Source organism: Lepidochelys kempii, chromosome 27 (assembly GCF_965140265.1).
Source record: "Lepidochelys kempii isolate rLepKem1 chromosome 27, rLepKem1.hap2, whole genome shotgun sequence".
In the NCBI taxonomy this organism is placed as follows: Eukaryota; Metazoa; Chordata; order Testudines; family Cheloniidae; genus Lepidochelys; species Lepidochelys kempii.
In genome coordinates, this window is record NC_133282.1 from 6,133,292 (window position 1) to 6,145,676 (window position 12,385).

Consider the following 12,385-nt stretch of genomic DNA (forward strand, 5'->3'; position numbering starts at 1 on the left):
CTGCTCAAAAGCAGGACCCATCCCCAATTAAATCAAATCTCTTCAGCCAGCTGGGGGGCAGAGCTGAGAGATGTTTGAGGAGGAGGAGCCCAGAAGAATTCTCTAATAAAAGTGTTTGTAGGTCACTGTTAGAACTGAAGGATTAGTACTGAGAATCTGGTATGGAGTAGGTAGATTTCCTGGAACCACTAATTATCTAGGCAAGGGAAGGATAGCTCAGTGGTTTGAGCATTGGCCTGCTAAACCCAGGGTTGTGAGTTCAATCCTTGAGGGGGCCATTTAGGGATCTGGGGCAAAAATTGGGGATTGGTCCTGCTTTGAGCAGGGGGTTGGACTAGATGACCTCCTGAGGTCCATTCCAACCCTGATATTCTATGGTTCTATGGAAAAAGAAAAGGAGTATTTGTGGCACCTTAGAGACTAATAAATAAATTGGTTAGTCTCTAAGGTGCCACAAGTACTCCTTTTCTTTTTACGAATACAGACTAACACGGCTGCCACTCTGAAACCTATGGTTCTATGATTTCACTACTTTGTATTGCTTTGATATAGGTAACTTGGATTCCCTGCAATTTGTTTGTGTGCGGGAAGGGTCTCTTGTTAATACCTCAAGCACAACTTCCAGCACTGTTATTTCAGGGTGGTGTTGGGAGAAGTGGGGGAGGGAGGATGATTGTGCTCTTAATCTCAGTGAGCCCCAATCTCAAACTGATTCCTCCCATTGGAGACAGGGAGGCAGCTGTGGCCCTTGTGGACTGAGCACATGGTTGGCAGTTACACAGTCTGTAAAATCAGAATGACTGTATGTAATGACCTCCTTCAAACACCATGGTTAAAAGGCATTATCTAAGTACAAAGTGTTAGCCAGTTGTACTACAGTGCTAGCCCAGTGGTCTAAATGGCTTTTGTGGATTTAATGCAAATCTTTTACAAAGGTGTGTCTCTTGTGTCTTAAGCATTTCCAGTCACTTGTTTGAGAGTATTTAAATACCATTCTGGGAGCATATGAGATTTATAACGTAAACCTATCATGCAATCACAAATGATTCTTCAGCATTAAACTGTGCATTTTAAGCTTGATGAAGTTGTAAAATGGGATACTTCATCACATACGGTAGGGATTCTGGGGACTCCAATTCCAAGTTCTAAACATATTGTAGTGCTTTTCAATGTAAAGATCCATTTACTTTGTTTTTTTCATCTTGCACTTGTCTTCTACCGTCAGATCAATGAAGAACTTCTATCTGAACAAGTAGACTGAATTTTTGCAAAGAACCAGATAATTATTATCATAGAAATAAATTCTTATATTGTAATTGGCATTTTTCAAGTGTGGGGTGAAATGTTTTCTGTGAATCACACTTGCTAGGCTATAGTAGTGGTGTTCCCTTATATAGCTGGGAGAGTGTACAATCCAGTTTATAGCATGTTAGGTGCATTGTCAAGGTTATACTGGGTTTTCACCATGCTGAAATATGTGGGGTTTTTCCAGTCTCTCCATACACTTTCGACAAGACCAAGCAGTGCATCGGCACTATGACAATTGAGATAGACTTTTTGCAGAAGAAGAGCATTGATGCCAACCCGTATGATACAGACAAGATGGCAGCTGAATTCATCCAGCAGTTCAACAGCCTGGCTTTCTCAGTCGGACAGCAGGTGTGTGAATTCATTGCTATAGTTTCCATCACTTCCATTCAACTCTAGTGAGGTGACAAATATCATACTGTTGGTAGGTTCTGTATTATGAAATATTAAGGAATGTTTAACCAAACTGTTTGTATTGCTGAGCATTTCCATCACTTTGAGCAGAGGGCGTGTCTCACTATCAGAGACTGTCTATAACAATAAGTGCTTCATTGTCTGTAGGGACAACCTGAGTAAAGTGGTACAAAACCTGAGTTTTCCATAGCCCTCCCCGTAAAGAAAATCAAAGCCTTATGAGATCTGGGTTCTGGTGCCAACTTGGTCACAGATTTTGGGTCAAATTCAGACTTGATGTAACTGGATGTAATTCTTGTATGACTCTGGGCAAGTCACTTAATCTCTTTGTGCCTCAGTTTCTCGGAAGTAAAATAGGAACATTAGCAGGTCTTGGAAGGTGGTTGAGACTTAATCTATTGATTTTAAAGCACTTTGAGATCATCAGGTGTAAGGTTCCATAGAGTTGCAAACATTTATTATTATTTTAAGGTATTGGTTTAAATGTTATCTGTTATAAGTGTTGGACCAAGGGTCTGTTATGTCCTTGAGGAGATAATGGCTTTTAGGAAGCCTTACTGCTTGCTAGTAAGGGTCTCTTGATAATACCTCAAGCACAGGGAGGCAGCTGTGGCCCCTGTGGACTGAGCACATGGTTGGCAGTTATGCAGTCTGTAAAATCTTCCTGCAAACAGTAAGCTTTACTGTTTGCTACTGTGCTCTACTCCATACCGAAGAGAGGACAGTGGTCATAGCATCAGAGAACTTCTGTAATAAACTAATCTGCAGATAAGGATATTCTAAACTATCTTTTCCACAAAATATAGGTCAATGGTTTTCTGCAGTTCCCCCCAACCCGTTGCCTGTGATGTTTTATAAGAGACATAACTGTAGGCCAGTTTTAAATTTGACCATCTTTGAAGAATTTAATTGCAAAAGGTGAAATGTTGTTTTGTTCTGTAGAGTAGGATTTTAATTCTCTCGACTAGTGACAGGAGTGGGCTACTTCTTTTTCAGTCAACTATCTGCTTAAGATTTTGTCTTCCCTCAAATCCTGTTCCTGTTCCTCCTACTCTACTCCCATTGAAGTCCTAGCATCTTTTGAACAAGTTAAATTAATGGTTTTCTTCTTTACCTCCTTCCACAGCTTGTGTTCAGTTTCAATGATAAACTTTTTGGCCTGTTGGTGAAGGATATTGAAGCCATGGATCCCAGCATTCTCAAAGGGGAGCCTGGCACAAGCAAGAAACAAAAGGTAGGTGGAATTCATGCTAGGAACTAATCCCAAAGGACATGGGTCTTATTCTCTTCTCATGCTCATCAACTTTACTGACATGCTTGGAATGGAAATGCACAATTAATGTTTCCAAACAACTTAACTCTTATTTGTAGTGATACCAGAAGGGGAAAAAAAAAGAAAGAAACTATCATTCTTCTTGGCGTTCTCAGCCATATGTTATTCCTGGTGGAATTTGGTGCCACTGCGCATGCACAGGTTTCTTTGCTTCCCCACAGAAAAATGACTTCTGATGGGGAAGCAAAGAGAACCTGCAAGCAATGTTCCTTCTCACCCATAGCCTTCTCTTTGTTAAGCTAAATAGATTGAACTCCTGGAATTTAACACTAATCCTTTAATCATTCTTGTGGCTCTTCTCTGAACCCTCTCCAATTTATCAACATCCTTCTTGAACTGTGGACACCAGAACTGGATGCAGTAGTCCAGCAGCAGTCTCACCGGGGCCTACTTTTCCCCCTGGTTTATTCCTCTCAGGATCACATAGCCTTTTTAGCCACAGAGTCACACTGGAAGCTTGGATTCAGCTGATTATTCTCCATTCCCCACCCCTCCCAAATCTTTTTCAGTCACTCCTTCCCAGAACATAAGAATGGCCATACGGGGTTAGACCAAAGGCCCATCTAGCCCAGTATCCTGTCTTCCGACAGTGGCCAGTGCCAGGTGCCCCAGAGGGAATGAACAGAACAGATAATCATCAAGTGATCCATCCCCTGTTGCTCATTCCCAGCTTCTGGCAAAGAGCCATTGATGGACCTATGCTCCGTGAACTTATCTAGTTCTTTTCTGAACCCTGTTATGGTCTTGGTCTTTACAACATCCTCTGGCAAGGAGTTCTCAGAGGTAGTGGCACAGATGAGATGAAATGGTTATGCTATTTCCCCATGCTTGGACAATTGGCTGCTGATGGGCAGATCCAGTCAGGAGATCCAGTCAGTAACCATCTTTTTACGCAGTCTCCTTGCATCCTTGGGAGTCTGCATAAACAAAGAAAAGTCCTCTATAGGCTAGATTCAGTTTCAGCAAGGATCTACCTCCTGATGGAGAGGTTCCATGCCATGACTAATTATACCTGAATCACAATCAGGGTCTGTCTTTCTCTACTAAGTCTCATGTACCTCTGTAATGCTGTTTGCCAGACCCCATCTCCATTGTCTGCAGGATTGGCTTAGGTCTGTTTACTCTTTAGGCAGAACCAACATGATTACTAAAGTAACAGTTCCTGTCAAGTTCTCAGCCTCTTTTGTTTGGTGGACAAAACTGGTTCTGATGCGTGGGAGTACCTTTTGTCTCACTCGCAGCCAACATGACCATCATCATCAGATGCGTCCCCCATAGCATGGAGAGCCTCTATGGGCACTCATACTGTGCAAGGCATTTGGACCCTTAGAGAAGTCAGGATGCATAGACCTTCTAGAGCTGAGAGCAGTCTGCCTCGCCTGCAATGCATTCCTCCCACTGATTCCTTCCAGCTACTTTCAAATGATGTCAGACAACATGCTGATTTTCTTCTACATAAACAAAATGGATGGGGCAAGATCCCTTCCTCTTTGTGTAGAGGCAGTCAGCTTATGGAACTGGTGCATCAGGAGCTGCATAACACTCCTGGTAACATACCTTCTGAGGGCACAGAGCTCTCTGGTGGACAATATCAGCAGACACTTCTCCCTAGACCACGGATGGGAGTTACACAATTCCATCCTGAGCGAGATATTCACCCAGTGGGTAATGCCATCCTGAGACCTTTTTGCTTCCCAAGCAAACAAGAAATTCAACCTATATTGCTCCAGAGCAGCTCTGGGCAGGGACTCCAAAGGCGACACCCTTCTCTCCTGGACAAACCATCTGAAGTATGCCTTTCTTCCCATTCCAGTACTACCACCAGTACTGAGATGAGTCACAGCAAAGCTTGAGTCATTCTCATTGTGCCCAATTGGCCCAGACACTTTTGGTTTCCAGACATTCTGTGAATGTCAACCCAACCTTCCATCAGCATCTATCTGATCCTTCCCGGATCTGTTGACTGAGGAGAACAGCATAACTAGACACCCCCAATCCGGACCCCCTCCAGCTCACGCCTGGTGTTTGGATGGGTGTCAAACTTAAAACATTCAAGTTCAGAGAACATCCAGTCCACTCTCAGCCAGAGCAGAAGATACTCCATTAGAAGATGGTAAATGGAGACACATTTCCACCTGCATGCAACAGAACCCTTTTTGTTCTGCGGCTGTGGGTCTTCCTGCTATTCTTGACCATGTCCTTCCTCTCAAGATATTGGGCTTTTTTGTTCGCTCTCTGTGGGTTCACCTAGCAGCAATCAGCACTTTTCATCCTCTATTTGAAGACTATACTATTTTTTTCCTCATCCCACAACAGTCACATTCCTGAGAGGTCTGATTAGAGCCTTTCCATCAGTTATGAACCCAGCACCAAATGGGGACCTCAAGCTTGTACTTTCCACATTTAAGACTTCCCTCTGAACTCTGCCTCTTGTACCATGTCCTGCCTCTCTGTGAAGGTTGGCTTCCTAGTCACCTTTACTTCTGCTAGAAGGGTTAGTGAAATATGAGCTCTCATGGCAGATCCTCTGTCATGTTTTAGGGTTCAACCCAGACCAGTCAGAGGTTGTGCTTTAAAATATGTGGCTGCTGTAGCTCCCTGTGTCAAGGTTCCTCCCCCACTCTGAACTCTAGGGTACAGATGTGGGGACCTGCATGAAAACCTCCTAAGCTTATCTTTACCAGCTTAGGTCAAAACTTCCCCAAGGTACAAAATATTCCACCCTTTGTCCTTGGATTGGCCGCTACCACCACCAAACTAATACTGGTTACTGGGGAAGAGCTATTTGGACACGCCTTTCCCCCCAAAATACTTCCCAAAACCTTGCACCCCACTTCCGGGACAAGGTTTGGTAAAAAGCCTCACCAATTTGCCTAGGTGACTACAGACCCAGACCCTTGGATCTTAAGAACAATGAACAATCCTCCCAACACTTGCACCCCCCCTTTCCTGGGAAATGTTGGATAAAAAGCCTCACCAATTTGCATAGGTGACCACAGACCCAAACCCTTGGATCTGAGAACAATGAAAAAGCATTCAGTTTTCTTACAAGAAGACTTTTAATAAAAATAGAAGTAAATAGAAATAAAGAAATCCCCCCTGTAAAATCAGGATGGTAGATACCTTACAGGGTAATTAGATTCAAAACATAGAGAACCCCTCTAGGCAAAACCTTAAGTTACAAAAAAGATACACAGACAGAAATAGTTATTCTATTCAGCACAGTTCTTTTCTCAGCCATTTAAAGAAATCATAATCTAACACGTACCTAGCTAGATTACTTACTAAAAGTTCTAAGACTCCATTCCTGGTCTATCCCTGGCAAAGACAGCATATAGACAGCCACACAGACCCCTTTGTTTCTCTCCCTCCTCCCAGCTTTTGAAAGTATCCTGTCTCCTCATTGGTCATTTTGGTCAGGTGCCAGCGAGGTTACCTTTAGCTTCTTAACCCTTTACAGGTGAGAGGAGCTTTCCCCTGGCCAGGAGGGATTTCAAAGGGGTTTACCCTTCCCTTTATATTTATGACACCCTGTCTAGACACTCCCAGCCAACATACAAGCATGCACTGAATGTCTGTGTGTTGAGCAGCCCTGATTCAGCAACTCTCATTCCAGCAGCCTGCTTGTTACACCATAGCCGCTCTGGTAACCACACGCCTTGGTTAGGATGAGCCAAGTGGCCCCAACACAGCCCCAATCCTGAATTTCCCCAAAACCATTTGCCCTGAAATGTCCATCCCTCTCCTGAAAAATTCAGAGTCGTAATAAGGTCCATTGCTCCTTTAAAGAGAGAAAAGCACAGTAGCTAGTTGCTTTAGCTGGAGTTAATAATCATTTTAATCAAACCACAGTACTAGACTGATTTAGAATAAAAATAAAATAAGTTTATTTAATTGAAAAGAGATGTTAAGTGAGTTCAGGTGTAGGGGATAAACAGAAATGATTTAAAACAAATAAAAGTGAAAAATGCTTTCTAGTGACTAAGACTTAATAAAACTGCAGTCCTGGTTCAAGGTAAGCTTCTTACACCACCGCTATGGTTAGGATCTCTCACAAAGTCCCAAGTCTCTGCTCCTTCATCATCTTAGGTGAAAGATAACTCGGGGTTCTTTGTTCCTCTCTTTTATAGTCCAGTAAACTTTTTAAATATATCTTCATAAAGTCTAGTGCCTCTGCTGTGAAGAAAGGTGCCATGGAGTTTGAAGGGGAAGGTTCCATGCTGGTTTCTTCCCTGTGGCGCTTTCTACAATGCAAATTGATCTGTCTTTGCAGCTTCTGATATGCCAGTGAATGGTCACTTGACTGCGATTGCCTGTTGTCTGTGATTGCACCTGGATGGAGGAGTCTGCCTTTCCACACTTTAGTCCCATAATTTCTTCATATTTGTACAGTCCTTTGGATGTTTACCGTACATATACCACTCAAGATCAGGGTGTCATTGGTTTTCCAATGATACCTTACACAACACCTTTTATGATATAAGAGAATTGGGGTATACTGAATTGGTCAAGCTTGCTGAACCTCACTCCCTGATATCAGTGAGCCCCTTGCCCTCTGGCACCATGATGCTCTTAGAAACACACACACACGGTACACCATATTTAATAAGGAGAAGGTTTCTCTTTGTCTCCAGCCGAAATTCAAGTGTAGGGCAATCTCTGAGTTCCACATCAATCAGAATATTCACTTACCAGTTTTCTTTACTAAACTTTATGCTTCTGAGGAAGGGAAGAGACTTCCGTCTCTTGATGTCAAATGAGTTGTGGCCTTTTATCTGTAGAGAATGAAACCAATTAGAAGAACACCTAGACTTTTTGTTGCTATAGCAGAATGAAATCAGTGACAAGTATTATCTGCTCAAGGGCTGTCTAAGTGGATTTCTCCACATGTCCTCCTTTGCTACCAGTTGGGTCATCTCCCTTCCCCAGAAAAGGTAAATCCCTTCCCCATGCCACTAGAACACAGGCAACTTCAGCAGCATCACTTTAAGATGCACCTATTTTAGATATTGCACCTATTTCAGATAAACGCTGCTTGCTACAAATCTCTGGTCTCAAGCTCATGAAGTGCATGCATACCCACGTGTAGTATACAGATTGGGACCACACATCTCGAAGAACCTGAAAGCTATAGGTCAGTAACCTCCGTATGCAAGTTATCTGGACCTGCTGATTTAAAAATGTCATAAGTTTAGTAGCTTCAGTTTAACATCCTCCAGAGGTATTAATGGAATGGAAAGAGTGTTATTACTATATGATGAGACTATATCACAATGGAAAGAGGTAAGTAGCGGGGTCCCTCAGGATTCTGTACTGAGAATTATGCTATTCAACATATTCATAAATGATCTGGAAAAAGGAGTAGACAGTGAGGTGCCAAAGTTTGAGATGATATTAAATTATTCAAGATAGTTAAGTCCAGAGTTGACTGTGAAGAGTTACAAAGGGATCTCACAAAACTTGGTGACTGGGCAACAAAATGGCTGATAAAATTAAATGTTGATAAGTGTAAAGTAATGCACATTCAAAAGTATAATCCCAACTATACGTACAAAATGATTGGTTCTAAGTTAGCTGTTACCAACATTTTGGAGTCATTATGGATAGTTCTTTGTAAAATCTGCTAACAGAATGTTAGGAACTATTAGGAAAGAGATCACTAATAACACAGAAAATATCATAATGCCACTATATAAATCCATGATACTCCCACACCTTGAATACTGCGTGTACTTATGGTCGCCTCATCTCAAAAAAGATATATTAGAATTGGAAAAAGTACATAGAAGGGCAACAAAAACGATGATGGCTATGGAACAGCTTTCAAGTGAGGAGAGATTAAAAAGACTGGAGCTGTTCAATTTAGAAAAGAGACTAAGGGGGCGGGGAATATGATAAAGGTCTATAATATCATGAATTTTATGGAGAAAGTGAATAAGGAAGTGTTAGGTATCCATTCACATAAAAGAAGAATCTGGGGTCACCCAGTGAAATTAATAGGTAACAGGTTTAAAACAAACAAAAGAAAGCACCGTGGAACTCATTGCCATGGGATGTTGTGAAGGCCAAAAGTGTAAGTGGATTCAAAAAAGAATTAGATACGTTAATGGAGGATTGGTCCATTAATGTCTATTTTCCAGGATGGTCCAGGATACAAACCCATGCTCTGGGTGTCCCTAAATCTCTGACTGCCAGAAGCTGGGGCTGGATGACATAGGATGGGTCACTCAATAATTGCCCTGTTCTGTTCATTGCTTTGAAGCATCTGGCTCTGGCCACTGTTGGAAGACAAGACACTGGGCTAGATGGACTATTGGTCTTACCCACTGTGACCATGCTTATCTGTTTTTTCCCCCAAGTACAGAACAGAAATATTTATTGATCGCTTCTGCCTTTTCTGCAGTGTTGATAATTCTACCATTTTCATCTAATCATGGACCAATACCGTTGTTAGGATTCTTTTTATTCCTAAAGTATTTAAAAAACTTCTTATAGTCCTTAACTCTTCTGGATATAGATTTTTCCTTGTGTCCCTTTGCTTCCCTTATCAATTTTCTACAATTCCTAACTTCAGTTTTATATTCATTACTATCAGCTTCCTCTTTGTTCCATTTGTTACATATTATTTTTTAAATTTTTTGTAGCTGCGTTCACTTCCCCTCTAAACCAGGTTGGTTTTTTAATTAGTACAGCCTTCTTTCTCGATTGTGGGATGGTGGCTTTTTGGGCATCTATTAAGGTGTTTTTAAATGACTCACAATTATCATTCACATTTTTCTGATTGAATTCTTCCTTCCAGCTGATTTGGCTCATAATTGTTTTCAGTTTTGTGAAATTGGCCCTATTAAAGCACTAAGTTTATACAGTAATTCCTCACTTAAAGTCATCCTGGTTAATGTTGTTTCATTGTTACACTGCTGATCAATTAGGGAACATTCTCATTTAAAGTTGTGCAATGCTCCCTTACAGCGTCGTTTGGCAGCCGCCTGCTTTGTCCACTGCTTGCAGGAAGAGCAGCCCGTTGGAGCTAGCTAGTGGGAGCTTGGAACCAGGGTTGACCGGCAGCCCCCCTATCATCGCCCTGGTCCCATAAGTTCCCTGTGTGGCAGCCGTCCAGCAGGCTATCAATTGCCAGCAGTTCAGCTGTCCCTCCCTGCACTGCCATGTGCTGCTCCTGCCCTCTGCCTTGGAGTTGCTCCTGGGAGCCTCCTGCTTGCAGTGCTGGGGGGAAAAGCGGGGGGCTAATGTCAGGATGTCCCTCTCCCCCCTGCTCCTGCACCTCACTTACCCCATCTCCATGGGGGGGGCGGAACACATAACAGGGCTCAGGATGGAGGGAGCTTCCTGGCAGCAGCAGCTGCTCTCTCAGCTTGCTGATCTACTTAATAACGCAGTGTACTTAGAGTGGGGTCAGCTTACTTAAAGGGGCAATGCGCGTCTCTCTTTCTCTCACACAGACTGTGTGTCTCTATCTCTGTCTGCCATGCTGTCTCGCCTCCATCAATTCGTGATGCCTTGTAGAGTATGAGGCTACATTAACAATGAGTTAACCCTTGAGGGCTCAGCCAAAAGCTAGTTCATGATTTAGCAGTAAGGCATTCCCTGGGAAATATTCCACCCTCTGACTTCACCACCTCAGCCAAACTTCACAATCATGATCGCTGTGTACAGTATTCAATTGTTTGTTTAAAAGTTATACTGTGTGTGTGTGTGTAGTCTTGTCTGGTGAAAAAAATTTCCCTGGAACCTAACCCCCCCCATTTACATTAATTCTTATGGGGAAATTGGATTCGCTTAACATCGTTTCGCTTAAAGTTGCATTTTTCAGGAACATAACTACAACATTAAGTGAGCCGTTACTGTATGTGACTGGTATAGACTTTATTCTGCTTGCATATTATGAGTTTAAAAGATACGGCTACAGGGTGTCACTAAGAATAGTGTTAAGGAAGAATGAGAGGTGCCTCTAACATGACATAGTTAATATTTACTTCCAAACAAATCCCTTTTGCAATGGAGCTTGTTTGCTACTGTCTCTTGTCTCTGTTCGGAGACTTGCTAGGGAGCATCTAGAGAATAATAATTTGAAGTTGAGTCTGATATTAAGGTTTAATTATTTTTGTTTTCTTCCACACAGATTGATGTGGGTCTGGTTGTTGGAAATAGTCAAGTTGCGTTTGAAAAGGCTGAGAACTCCTCTCTCAATCTGATTGGTGAGTTCTTCCAAATCCAAGAAGCCATTCTGAACTGACCCCAGGAATGTAAATGGAACAGAATAACAACTGATCCAGTGTAGTATTGGAAGCTACTATTACTTTCCAGGGTAGTCATACAAGTCTTTATATCATAGTATTTGTAGCACCTACAGTAGAAGAAAGCCAACGGTCTTTGAGACTCTAAATGATAAAGAGACAATTTAACTTCCCAGCTGTGGTAGCCTTCTAATCACACTATGCTTGTAGGCCTAATTTTCAGATGTGATAACAGCAGGTGCTGGCATTCAGCTCTAAAAATGGCTCTGATACGTAAACACTGAAGCTAACAAGCCTAACTAGTCTTTTTTTTATTTTTATTTTTACTTTAAATAATCTTGAATTGACTTTTCTCTATTCACAACCGGAGGGGAGCAATTTTAATGAGAGTGACTTAAATCACTTAATTTAAAAAAAAAAAATCATGGATTTAAATCTGGTTGAGAGTTTAAAAAAGCTAACCTGAAAAAATTATGCTATTGAAACTTCAGATTAAAAATTATAATGAATTTAATTGCAAAAGCTATTATTTTTACATGCGCGACTGTTAAGGTGACTTATATGAATTTTACAAAACTGCTATAGCTAAAAACCCAAATATTGAAAATTAAGGCCCCTGATTCTGCAAATACTTAAGCAGGTATGTAACTTTACTCATGTGAATAGTCCCACTGACTTCAACGGGGATACTGATGTGCTAGAAGTTAAGCGTATGCATGAGTGTTTTCAGCACAAGGCACTAAAATTGTATTTTATTAACAAGTTTCTTAGTGATATAAAATGTGACTTCAGAGCAAAATTGCTTCAGCGTTAACAGTGAAAAATTATTTGGACTCTAAATTCATTAACACAGTTATTGTGTTTATACACGCAGGCCAAAATTTTCTAAACCAAAAGCTGAAAGTTAGGTTCCTAATGGCTTTTGAAAATCCCGTCCTGTACTGCCTTTGGAGTACAAGTCCTATTGAGTTTGGAGCAAAAGTCCCATTGTCTTCAAATTGCATACCCTAAGAAGAGTATGGCTGAAGCATTTCAGCTTTCTTGACTTGTGACAGTGGTGGTGGTAGTTGCAAATACA

The 12,385-nt window shown here is 41.6% G+C and overlaps 1 protein-coding gene across 3 annotated transcripts in view; it reads left to right on the forward strand.

The window, feature by feature from the left end:
- NSF (N-ethylmaleimide sensitive factor, vesicle fusing ATPase) overlaps positions 1 to 12,385 on the forward strand; it is a 187,089-nt gene that overhangs the window by 55,369 nt on the left and 119,335 nt on the right. For all 3 annotated transcript variants that reach the window (XM_073325854.1, XM_073325855.1, XM_073325853.1), the window contains exons 5-7: positions 1,493 to 1,659; positions 2,849 to 2,956; positions 11,193 to 11,268. In XM_073325854.1, coding sequence (XP_073181955.1) covers positions 1,493 to 1,659; positions 2,849 to 2,956; positions 11,193 to 11,268 — 351 coding nt within the window. The remainder of the gene's footprint in view (positions 1 to 1,492; positions 1,660 to 2,848; positions 2,957 to 11,192; positions 11,269 to 12,385) is intronic.